The sequence below is a fragment of the Calypte anna genome, chromosome 5A, assembly GCF_003957555.1.
Source record: "Calypte anna isolate BGI_N300 chromosome 5A, bCalAnn1_v1.p, whole genome shotgun sequence".
In the NCBI taxonomy this organism is placed as follows: domain Eukaryota; kingdom Metazoa; phylum Chordata; class Aves; order Apodiformes; family Trochilidae; genus Calypte; species Calypte anna.
Window position 1 is genome coordinate 5106758 of NC_044251.1, and position 12666 is coordinate 5119423.

Genomic DNA, 12666 nt, shown 5'->3' on the forward strand with positions numbered 1-12666 from the left:
CGCCCCTATTGGTGTTTCCCGTGCTCCCGGCACCGCCCCCTTCCCCCCGCCCAGCCAATGGCGTGGCCCGGCGGCTGAGTTTGAATGTTTGGGGCGGGGACGGGGCGCGTGGCGTCAGTTAAGCGCGAGATTTAAGGCGCGGCGGTTGTCACAATCATGGCGCTCGCTTCCCCCGAGGAGCTGGAGTCCCTGAAATACGCCGAGCTCCAGCGCATCGCCAAGGCTGCCGGCTTGAAGGCCAATCTGCGGGTAGGTGTGGGGGGGAGCGGCTGCCGAGCGAGGGAGCGGCGCAGGGGGTTTGGGCGAGGGGGGGTGGTGGGAGCTGCAGTTTCCTGCTCTCTGAAGGGTGTTCGCCGCTCTGGTGCTCCCTCTCTGCCCAGCTGGGAGCTGTGGGGGGGGGGGGGGAGCGGGCGCCCTGTGGGGATGTTCTTGTTTTGGCTGTTGCGCAGTGGTGTTGGCAGCGTCCCAGCCCGGTCCGGCGGGGTGGCGGCTGTAGCTTTGCCCTGAAGCGTCCCCTCGTGCAGAAATTCGCGTCCGGGGCGTTGCCTCCTATCCGTAAGGCACGAAGCGGTGCCCAAACACCTTCCGAGGAAGAGCTGCTGGGGCGGGGCTCCGCTTTTCTGGAGGCATCGGGAAAGGGAGACCCCCGGGGGGCTGCACCCCCGGGGTCAGCACTGCGGGGTGGGCCCGGCTGCCTGCGGGTTACTTCACTGTTTCCCTGCAGTGGGGATAGTTAGGGTTTTTTTCCCACTCTCGGTTGTAAAAGATAATAGTAATAGTGTGCTTCAAAGGATGGGAGTGCCTGTGTTTGTTTACCAATATTTGTTAAGGAGGAGAAACTGAGGCATGCAGTGGTTTCTCCCTAGAACAAGAGATTTATGGCAGTGGCCTCATCTCTCCTGGAGAACAGTGCCAGTAAGTCACTCAGCAGCAGTCTGGTTGCTGCATTATCAGTGGGAGAAGGAATAAAGCGTTTAAAGAAAAAAGTTCCACGACTTAACTGGACAAAGGAACTCGCTGCCGTGACAGAATTAAGATCTGTGCTTGGGGTTTTAGTTCTGGGTTAGTTTGCTCTTAAAGTCCTAGTTTAGATTTTTTTTTTCTGCTGACTGTTCCAGTTTGGTATTTAAGAGTCTTTCATAGTCTAAGATACCACCGTTGCATTCACAGAAGCACAAAATGTTAGGGGGTGGAAGGGACCTTGAAATATCAGGGAATCCAACCCTGCTCCTAGGGCAGGATCACCTAGTGTAGGTTACACAGAAATGTGTCCAGGTGGGTTCTGAATGTCTCCAGAGCAGGAGACTCCCCAATCCTGCTGGGCAGCCTGTTCATGTTTTCTGTCACTCTCCCAGTGAAAAAGTTAACACGGAACTTCCTGTGCTTCAACTTGCACCCATTGTCCCTTGTCCTATCATTGGGTGTCACTGGCTCCATCCTCCTGCCATCTGCCCTTTACATATTTATAAATGTTACTGAGGTTGCCCCTTGGTCTCCTCCAATCTAAAGAGACCCAGCTTACTCAGCCTTGTCTTGTAAGAGCCACATTCCACTCCCTTAAGAATTTTTGTGGCTCTGCACTGGTCTCTTTCAAGCAGTCCCCTGTTCTTGAACTGAAGGGCCCAGAACTGGGCACAATATTTCAAATGCTCTCCCACTAGGGCAGAGTAGAAGCAGTAGAACCTCTCTTGACCCGCTAACCACATGTAATTTTGTTATTAGTTTATTGCTATTTCTGTCGAATATATGCAAGGGGTGAGAAGAATGCTTTGCATAGTATGGCCGAGACAGAAATTATTGCAGAAATTTGATAAAATTTTAATTAATGTTCAGCTAGGCAGTGCTGCTAAAAACAGTGACTCTTATTCATCCTTTAACAGTTAAACTTTCTGGTAAACATATGGGCTGGAAGAAACAGATTCTGAGAATTTTATATTTGTGCCTCTGTGGAGAATCTGCAATGTTAATTATCTGCAGCATTAAGCACTTCCTTCACTTGAATGAAGTTCTAGGCTTGCCTTGTTCCATTGGACTCAGAAATATTCTACTTGTTTGTTGGATCAGTTTAGAGTGCACTAATTGAATCTATGCAATCTTTTGCTTGATAACATAATGCAATATGTTATTTGATATGTTTGTTTGATAACATAATGCAATATCTGTTGTTTTGATTTCTCTCCAGGCAGACAAATTGCTGAAAGCACTGAAGCAACGCTTTCAAGAAACAGAACAAGGAAATGAAGCCATGGTAATACCTAATGAATCTGCTGTTCTTTTAAAGGCAGCTAGAGCTGACTCTAGGTCCAGGCACTTGTCAGTACCCAATATAAAAATATTTTATTCTTTTTCCATGCCTAGGCAAAAGGGACTAAATACCCACCAGAAAGCATTTTACATCTGCTACTGTTTACTTACAATGATAGTAAAATGAAAGTTGGTACAGCTGGGATGTCAGTTGGTACAGCTTTATTCATCTCTTCATGTATTGGGTTTTTATCTTTTAAAATAACTTTTCTGTAAGCTGAATTATTTTGTTGCATGCAGCAAGATTTTTTTGTTTTGTTTTTGATAGAAAAGAAATTGGGATCTGCTTTTTCTAAAATCTACTTTTAAGTGCTTCCTTTGAAATAATCCATAAAGGTCTGAGGAACTAGTGTAATCCATGTCTGTTAATTTTTAATGTAGTAAATATGGAAGAGGCTGGGGTTTTGGTGAAGAGTATTCCACAGAAATATATGAATCTGGGAGAATCACAGCATCATGCAAGTTGGATTTCAAATATAAAATACTGTTTTATAATCTTAAAAAAATGCAATGTACTATAGCAACTGTAGGACTTATCTTTACAGTGTTCAAACAATGAGCTTTTTTCAGGAAAATATAGATATTACCAATTCCTTAATTAATATGCTACTAAATGGCATGCTACTGTTTTTTCTCTCTGTGAAGTACTTTTTCCAGTAATAAAATTGAAACTCTGGAGTATCTGACATATGTTTATGTCAGACATGTTTCACATCCTAGTACTTGTCTGCTACAGGACTCTGAAAGAAGTGCATCTACTTCCACTGAACTGGATGAACTGAACAACTGCACGGAAATTATGGCTGATTCATTGTGTTTTATGAGAAAAAGACATGGTAAAGAAAAGAGAATGACCAGAAAAAAAAGGAACTCCAGTGAGAAAGCTAACAGCAGTGAAGAAAACACAGGGCTTTCTGATGAGAAAGAGGTGATTTGCACTGCTTGGTTTTGTGTGCTGGCTGCCCACCCCTTCCTCCAAACATAATTTAAACATGGTTGATTTGTCTACCACCATTTAGCAGCTGCTCTCCATTTTGTGTATGTGTGTGTATATAGGAATTTTGTAGTAAAAAGTAACATAGCCACTGAATTCTTTTTCTTTGAAATAATCAGGTTTGGTCAGTCTTATACCAAAATAATAGAGCTGTGCAGGTAAAAGCTTCCTAATATAGATCTGTTTGTGTGAGGTAGCAGGATAAGTATTTCGTGGGTTCATTCAGATTGGACTTCAGAAATTCTCTTGCAAAACAGTCATCTGTGAGGTTAGACAGCAGTGCTTAAGGCTTTATCTACTCTGGCATTGAAAACCCCTAAGGATCAAGGCTATGCAGCCTCTCCCAGCCTTTCTATATATCCATTTGGAGCAACTGTTTGAATGTATATTTGAACTGCAGGAGTATTCTGAAATGAAAGAAAATGAAGTGCCTGGAGGTGAACATGAAAAGGGACAGCAGGTATTTCAAAATGAAGAAAAAGCAACTAAAAAGAGAGCTGTTAAGAAGCCAATGGCAGGTGCTGGTCAGGAACAGCCAGAGAAGACTTCTACTAAAAGTAGTGGAGATAAATGTAAGTAGAAAATTAAAAAAAAGGAATGTTAAGTTGCTTCTACTAATGAAAATGCACCTTCTGATTATTGTCCACGGAGATCTTTGTGGCATGTCTGGTGATCAGTACCTTATTTGGGGATACAAGAAAAAAATCTGTCTCCTTTGTGTACTTGTTTGTTTACTGTACTGCAACACACATCCACAAACTCTGCAGTCTAGGAGTCCTGGCTTTGGCTTCAGAGCCTGATGTTTTCATTGAGGGAATTCTTGGAAGTCTGAGTGTATTTGAGTCTTGAGCCTCATTTAGGGTTAGTGCCTTTTGGGATGCTCCTGATGCTACTTGACTGATTAAAAGGTAGCAAGAAAAGGAACTTTTTTCCTTGTGCTTCAGTTCTCTTTTCCTTCAGATGGCCAGGTTTTGTCATTTTCTTCATAGGAGTAGGACAGGACATTTGAGAATCCTTTGAAATTTTTTTAAACTGTCTAACAATACCTGACTATTACAGTGCATCAGTATTTTTAGACCTTAAAAAATGCCACTGAAAACATGAATCAGCTATTCCCCTGCTCCTTTGCACATGTGGCTAAATGAAGAAAAGAGTTTGTTTGCTCTGTATTAATTATTAATTGATATTTTGGATCTGGCAAATAAGATGCATACCAAGTGTATGTAGACTTTGATGCAGAGTATGGAGTAGTATTTACAAGGACATTCTTATTGGAACCCACCTATAGTTCTGAAACTCATACAGAAACCAAGGATTTTCAATTGTTTTTCTAAAAACAGACGCAATAAAATATATAAAGGATGCTTTGGTTGAGGCAGCAATGGTCCTGGCAGTTGGCATGGTATTCACCTCTCCCTCTAACTGTAATTATGAGTATCCATACAGCTTTTTGGTTTGCTTTTGGTTTCTTCAGTATATTCAGACAGCAAGAGTTGTGAGGCAGAACAATATTATGTCTACATTGTGTTGAAAAAATTGATTTTTCAACAATTATTTTCAACACCCTCTCCCTTATTTTCTTCCAGTGAGGATTTCTTTCAATATATTGAGGTTATCCAAGTTTATTTTAAGGGGAATCTGAATTAATACAAAAGCAAATATTTTCTTGTAATATGCAAATATTGAACTCAGTGTGAAGCTACCTGATTTTTTTTTCTTAATAAAATTAATCACTAAAATGTGAACATGATCCTCACACTATACCTGAGAGCAGAGATGATGATAAAAAGATCTTAGACTCCACACATATATACAGGGCAATGGTAACAAAACTGTCCCAAAGGTATTTCTTTGTAATCAAAATTAAAAAAACCTAATTTATTAAACAAAGAAGACCTGTGAATTAATTAAACAATTAAAGGCCTGTGAATTTTGAGTTGCTTTTGCTTATACCTTCCCCTGTAACATATTTCATTATGGAAAGAAAATAACTGGCTATGACAAGATTCACGTGGGGCTTGTATTTTGCTGAGACAAAGGCTTTGGAGAGACATTTCTTATAGCTATTTTCTTTCTCAAAACCTAATTCCACTTTGAGAAGAAGGTGTGTTTTGGAACAAATACTGTAAAAAAAGGCTGTGATTGCATGAAAATATTTTCCAGTTCTGATGATTTTCTCATCTTGCTGTACCAGGTGATGGTGGTCATGCCAGAGGGAAAATCCCTTTATGTAGAGGCCACGCTTCGAGGTCTCGGAAAGCAGGAACTACACCAAGTAAGATACACCCCCCCCTCTCCAGACACAGATATGTTGTCTGTGTGAGACTTGGCTTTTTTCCAATGCAAATTTCTATTTCTGCTTTAAGAAGAGAACATTTTCCCCTTAAAAAGCAAGCAAATAAAGTTTTTAAGGGTTACCTTTTAAGGTATATTTTCCAACTTGTAAACTTGTAGTAGTAGATGAGTTGTATGTATGTTATAGAGCTGGTTTATGCAACATCTGGATGCCTTGGATAGAATATTTGCATTCATCATTTTCAAAACAACAAAAAGCCCAGAAGACATCCAATTACTCCTGCTTGTTTTGTTTTTACTTTTTAAATAGTACTGTTGTGCTGTATTACTATGTTTTAGCTCATTTTCATCACCTGGTAAAATAAATTTAAAATTTGGAAGTATTTATTTATAACTTAAGTGTAGAATCTGGGGGATTGGACTGGGTGACCTTCAAAGGTCCCTTCCAATCCAAACCATTCTGTAGTTCTGTAACTATGCAGATTCTGTTTCATAATGCTCTGGGTATATAGGACCTTTAATTAGAGTAATTAATTATATTTTCTTTGAGGCTGTAACAGGTGTTGTAAGATTCTTCTGTTAAGTAGTAAACTTCCTTAGGAGATTATCACATATGTGACTCTTATTTTGGAACTTCTTAGACTTTAAGAAGGTTCATGAGGCTCACTTCAAGAACATGGAATCTATTTCTGACTATGTTGAAAGGAAAAAAAAACTGATTGAAAACTGCAGATATGCTCTCACTGAAGTCAAGGTAAGTGATAGCACAGGAAGATATCCATAGATCCCATATTTAATTTATATTAATTTATATCCAGAGCCTCTAAAAGTCCCTGAGAGGCCCTTTAGGGCAGTAGGTAACTGGTCATGTGTACATGCAGCTGAATGTTATGATCAGTGAAACTTAACTGCAGTCCTATATAACTAATTACATATAGGTATTTATATAAGTTCACAGATGCATTAATCATTTGTAGTATTATATAAGTTTTTATATAGTAACATTTTATAGTTATAGGAATAGCCAGCTTTTCAGTAAAAATAATTGTAGCAATTACTACTGTGAAGGAACTCCTGGAGTTCTTGTTTACAACTCTTTGAATTGCTGCAGAACTTAGCCAAGAGGAAGGGTTATTTTTCAAAAAGCCAGAGCTTAATATTAAGTTCCTCTTTTGTGCCTTAAAGAACCATTTTTCAATGACCACATAGGACTTTCTTCTAAAGTATGTGCAATACATGCTCTCAGGGGCCCTGTTCTCACTTCTTGTGTTTCACATATGTGGGTGAAAGCTGCTCACCAGGCCTCTTCTGAGAGGCAGAGCTCAGCAAAATGACAGTAATGTGTCAATGAACATTTAGATTAATATTATGGACATAATAAAAACACTGACACTGAAAATCCTGAAAAGTACATTTTTCTCTGTTGAATATAGTGTATCAATGTATCCTTAAGACAACTTTTGACAGAGGATAGCCAAAAAGTCAAATTCCTTAAGAGCTTTAGAAGAAGACACACCACATAACAATACTAAAGTATGTGTTTTTAGATCAGTTTAATAATAATAAAATTACTTATTTTTAAAATTTGCTTTTAAAGAAAGAAAGAGGGAACCTCAAGAGACTTCATGCTTCTGATTCACTGTTATTCTTCCCTCTTAGTGCTTTTCTGATATATTTTAAGTGTGTGCTAACTCTTGATTTTCTTTTCCCTAGAAGCAAAGCAGTAGCAAACCTTCCAGCCCAACTCCAAAAAGAGGCAGATTCTCAGCCACCTGCACCCCCTGTAACCTCCAACGCCCCCCACGCAATTCCCTGAACACTGCCAGCCAAGGCATTTTGTCTAAGAAATCTTCATTTAATCCTTCTGTCCTTTCAACAGCCAAAATGAATGTCAGGTAAAAAGAACAAACCAAAAGTACCATGGAGAAATTGGGTGTGATAAACCTGGAATAATCAACACTTGACTGTGATTTGACTACATTGTTTCTGTTCTGACAGTGAACTGCAGGAGACTTAATTTTGATTACTATCTTGCAGCAGTAGCTTTATGGCTGCTTCATAGAATCATAGAATTGGTTGGGTTGGAAGGGACCTCTGAGATCATCAAGTCCAACCCTTGATCCACTCCTGCTGTGATTCCCAGCCCATGGCACTGAGTGCCACATCCAGTCTCTTTTGAAATATCTCCAGACAGGGAGAATCCACTACTTCCCTGGGCAGCCCATTCCAATGTCTGATCACCCTCTCCATAAAGAAATTCTTTCTCATTTCCAACCTAAACCTCCCCTGGCACAACTTGAGACCGTGCCCTCTTGTCTTGCTGAGAGTTGTCTGGGAAAAGAGCCCAACCCCCCCCCTGGCTCCAGCCTCCTTTCAGGGAGTTGTAGAGAGTGATGAGGTCTCCCCTGAGCCTCCTCTTCTCCAGACTGAACACCCCCAGCTCCCTCAGCCCTTCCTCACAGGACTTGTGCTGGATCCCTTCAGCAGCCCAGTTACTCTTCTCTGGACCTGCTCCAGCACCTCAATCTCCTTCCTAAACTGAGGAGCCCAGAACTGGACACAGGACTCAAGCTGTGGCCTCACCAGGGTTGAGTACAGGGGCAGAATCCCTTCCCTGGACCTGCCACACTGTTCCTGATCCAGACCAGGATGCCATTGGCCTTCTTGGCCACCTGGGCACACTGCTGGCTCATGTTCAGCTTCCTGGCAATCCAGACTCCCAGGTCCCTCTCTGTCTGGCTGCTCTCCAACCATTCTGTGCCCAGCCTGGAGCTCCCCATGGGGTTGTTGTGGCCAAAGTGCAGGACCTGGCACTTGGCTGTGTTGAACTTCATCCCATTGGAATCAGCCCAACTCTCCAGGCTGTCCAGGTCAACCCTTACTATGCTGTCACTATCTTAATTTTCATTTTCCTGTCTGATGGTTGAGGAATCTTGCCTTTCCTTTAGCTTTCATTTTCTAAACCAACCCAGCCAAATTATTTTTCTATTACTGTGCTAGCTTTTCCATTTTCTCAGACAATCTAACAAGTCTGTTATACCTAAATTTATTTGAGACTGATTAACTAGAACTGCTAAGAACTTCTGTTATTACTAAATTTTACTAGTTTATTACTGTATTTCTAAAGTCTTGAACAAAAAATACTTTAAAAGAAGGAATCAAAAAGGCAATCTGTGTGGCACTGCATTGCCCAGTTTTTCTGTGAAAATCCTTGTTTCTACCATTACTACTTCATTGGTTTCTGTACTAAATCCAACTTTGTTCAGTTTATTAAACTTCCTACAGTGACTGGAGTTCTGATTTATAATTTTATAATATACATTTTATAATATACACTTACTGTCCCTCTGCAACAATACCTTGGTTCATTTTAGGTCTTAGTTGTGTTTGTTTCTTTTTTTCTGCTAAACTTCACTTTGGAACTTTTGAATGCCAAGATAACAGCTGTTGGGACTTCCATGTTCCTGAAGAGTGTGTGTGGAACTGCTAAGTCAGAAAATGACTTCTGATATTGACATATCCTAAATAACAATTACAGGACATGAGATTGCAGTTCTTTTGCTATTCAAAGGTCCAGGTTACATGTTCTTCCTAAAATCACCCTCATAATCTTACTGTATTTCTTTCTACCTTGAATGTGCTCTATTTGATTTGGACAAATATACCAGAAATCAAAACAAAACCAACAACAACAAACCACAAACAAAGAAACACACACACAAATTAAACCAGTATTCATTCTAATTAGGATGCCCTGTTGGATGACATTTATTGTCTTCACTGAGGCCTGACTTGATTCATTAGCAATATGTAAACCAAAACTAGACTTTAAAAACTTTTCTTCAATTCTATTTGTCTGAAGATGTGCTGACCTAGATCCTGCAAGCTGTTCTTTTTTCATAAACTTGCTGGCTCTCAAAATATAACTTTCTTCAACATTTACTTGCTGTCTTTCTGTATCTTGCAGGCTATCAGCTTATTCTCTGTACTTTTTTGATAAGCATATTTCTTCATGTAAGGATTTGAATTTTCTTTTATGCTTACATATGTATACACACTTATACACTAAAAATCTGTTTATATACAGATATACAGCATGTGTGTGTCTTGATATGCAGAGAACTTGTGTGTTTTAATCATAGAATGACAGAATTTTTATAAGATTTCCAGCTTCTTTGAAAGCTGGGATTAAGTTTTGCTTAATTTTAATTAAAAAATTTGTTTTACTACAGTCAAAATCTAAAGTAAATCATACTTGTTGGTGCAGAAATATACTAGTTGATTGCATCTGAATATATTTGCTCTCTAATACTACAAGAAAGTCACTTCTTTGTAATTCCTAATATTACTTACTGCTACTGATCATGGCTCACAACTTGAAAACTGCCAGCAAAGGTACTTTTAGTGCAGTTTATGCATAAGCTGTGGACATCTTGTACAGAGTAGAACTTTCTACCTGCAAGAAAGGTAGAATGCAGACTCTTCCATGTTCTGTCACATTGTTTGCACCCTTGTAGATGACTGTGTTCATATTTCTAACAATTTTCAGGTTCTCAGAAGCCACAAAAGACAATGAGCACAAGCGTTCTCTCACCAAGACTCCATCCAGAATGTCTCCATACTTGGAGATCTGCACCACTGGCAGCCAGAAGAGCTGCAAGGTCATGAAGAGGAAAGACAGCAAGGGAAATGCAGGAAGCAATGATCTGACTGCATTGAAAGGTAAAGTGGGTGGTAAATATTTGTCTCTTTTGATCAAGACTTTTGTCTTACTGAATTATTAGATACATTTTTCAGTAACCTGGTGTCACGTGGATCCAAGTTTTAATTTTGCTTTCTATTTTTTAATGGATTCTTTAGGATCTTCACTAGTTTCTTTGTTTCTTTTGGTTTCCAGTGTTTTTGCTATAATGTCTAGGTGCTAAGACTTTTAACGTATGACACCCACCTACCTACAGAGAAACCTCACATAGGATGTGGGGGATGAAAATTGTTCTTACACCCTTAGGGACTGTGTGGCAAAATATTCATATAAATAGGTACAGGAAAAATGCTACTTTTTTAAAATGTGAAAATCCATTTGGTTCAAAATAAGCATGGAGACTAAGAAACCTAATTTGCTCTTACACACTAGAACAATCCATGGAGCTAAATATGCTCTTGCATAGTATCCTTAGAGGAGAAGGGCTGGTATTCTCCAGCTGTTGCTCTCCCTACATCTGAAAGCTCCATTTCAAGTGAGCTGTAGGTGTGATTCTGCCTTTAAGAGGTAGCAGACACGAGCATTTGATACCTTTTGACAGTTTTAAGGTGGTCTTCACTGGCACTTTCCAGCTTGCTATGTACAGTGAAGATCTTACTACTCTAACTATAATATCTTGATTCCTTTTGTAGTTATCACCCCCTTCAAGTTTGCTGCTCACTCTGCAGAACCCACAAGTGCAAAGAAGACATTTGATCTCCAAGCAAGTCTCTCGAGGCCACTTCCATACCAGCCACATAAAGGTATTGCCATGCTACAGTTTGTTGGTCGTGCCCCTTGCACTCAGCTGCTCAGAAAGGTGTTGTTACAAAAACAAAAATTTTCAGTCCCTCTTCCTGTCCCTTTCTCTTACTCTCTGGATTTCTGCACAGTCTTTATGACCAAAAGCCTATAAATATAAGTATCATTGTATTCCACTGAGTAGATAGAGGTATGTGCAGGGAATGAGGTACTTCTTTACAAAATGAGGTGCTTTTGTTTTCTTTAAAAAGTGCACTTTTCTGTGCAAAGTCCAACTTTGTGTGTTGTGTTACTTCTAAGTAGAATCACCTGTTACTACTTATAGAAAAATTACTTGTAGGAAATGGAGAGGTAAAACTGATAATACAGCTGAGGCATTTCATCTGAAAGTCACCAAGCAAAAACCAGGCTAACAAGTATAAAATTCACAATAAGAAGTGAAGCATACAATTAGTAAACTACTAATTCAACACATCTTTCTTTTTGTCCCTAAACTGTAGGAAGACTAAAACCTTGGGGAGAACTTAAAAAAAATACTGTCCTAAAGAAGTCTGGCAGTAACAACGTCTCTTCATGTAGGAAAGATTATAAACAGCCACATCTCCAAACCAGGTTAGTACACCACCAGCTTTTATGAATAGTGCTACTTTAAAACAATACTAATTTTTCTTTTTAAAATTTAAAAGTGCAGTTCATGAAAGAATACTTCTATATTACTGTAAACAATTCTTGCCTGCAATATTCTGTCTAATATCAAGAAGGGCAGCTCTGAATCCAGTAGATTTTCATTCTATGGAAGCTTTTGGTTCCAGCACTAAAAGATTCACCACGGTCACCTTGAAAGAAGCTGTGAATATTGATATATTGTTACCCTGAATGCTAGACTTGGATGTCTAAGCAGAAGACAGCCTGAACCTTTGGATTCCCTGCCCATGAGAAAAGCAACACACTGGTTAGATAGATGTTGAAGTCTTGTTCATCTTCAGATTCCTTTCTTTGCTTCTGTCTCTGCCTTTAATATAACTTTATGTTCTGTTTCTTTTCACCCTTCAGGGAAGAAAGGCGTGAGAAACATGAGCAAGAGAGAAAAGAGAAAAAGGCCCAGGCTCTCAGAAACCGTAGAGGACTATCTGGGGGTCAGAAGGAATAAGAAGTATCAAAGAAACCCCTGTAAATACTGTTCCTGCCATGTAAATATTTGTGCTGTGTATGGCTCAGCTTGCTGTTAGCCAGAGGAATCCAGAGAGCATTGAATGAGGCTTTGAAATGCATCTGAGTGTAATGTTTTAGTTATCAACTTCAGTGAGGTTAGAGGCCTAAACTTTTAAGAGCTTAGAACTGTCTCTAGTTGCTTAGTATTTTCATGGAGCTTATTTAACAAAAAGGCATAGAAGCAAAAAAACCAAAAAGTGGAAAAAAAGATGCTCACGAAGTCTCCATGTAGCCTAAGCCCCACTTCTCCACCAGGGTGCATTTGCTACTCCCCCAGACTGCACACTTGGAACAGCAACCTTCAAAATGTTTGATCACAGGAGCTGGAGATGTCTCCTTGCCCTGTTCTACAGATCAG

At 39.7% G+C, this 12666-nt stretch overlaps 1 protein-coding gene across 1 annotated transcript; it reads left to right on the top strand.

Moving 5' to 3' along the window:
• The first annotated feature begins 113 nt into the window (after positions 1 to 113).
• NUSAP1 (nucleolar and spindle associated protein 1) lies at positions 114 to 12498 on the top strand. Its single transcript, XM_030452120.1, has 11 exons — positions 114 to 249; positions 2183 to 2248; positions 3041 to 3232; positions 3699 to 3870; positions 5493 to 5573; positions 6235 to 6347; positions 7307 to 7488; positions 10143 to 10315; positions 10988 to 11098; positions 11597 to 11708; positions 12150 to 12498. The coding sequence occupies exons 1-11, from the start codon at positions 157 to 159 to the stop codon at positions 12244 to 12246; spliced, it is 1392 nt and encodes a 463-aa protein (XP_030307980.1). The 5' UTR covers positions 114 to 156; the 3' UTR covers positions 12247 to 12498.
• The last annotated feature ends 168 nt before the right edge of the window (positions 12499 to 12666 follow it).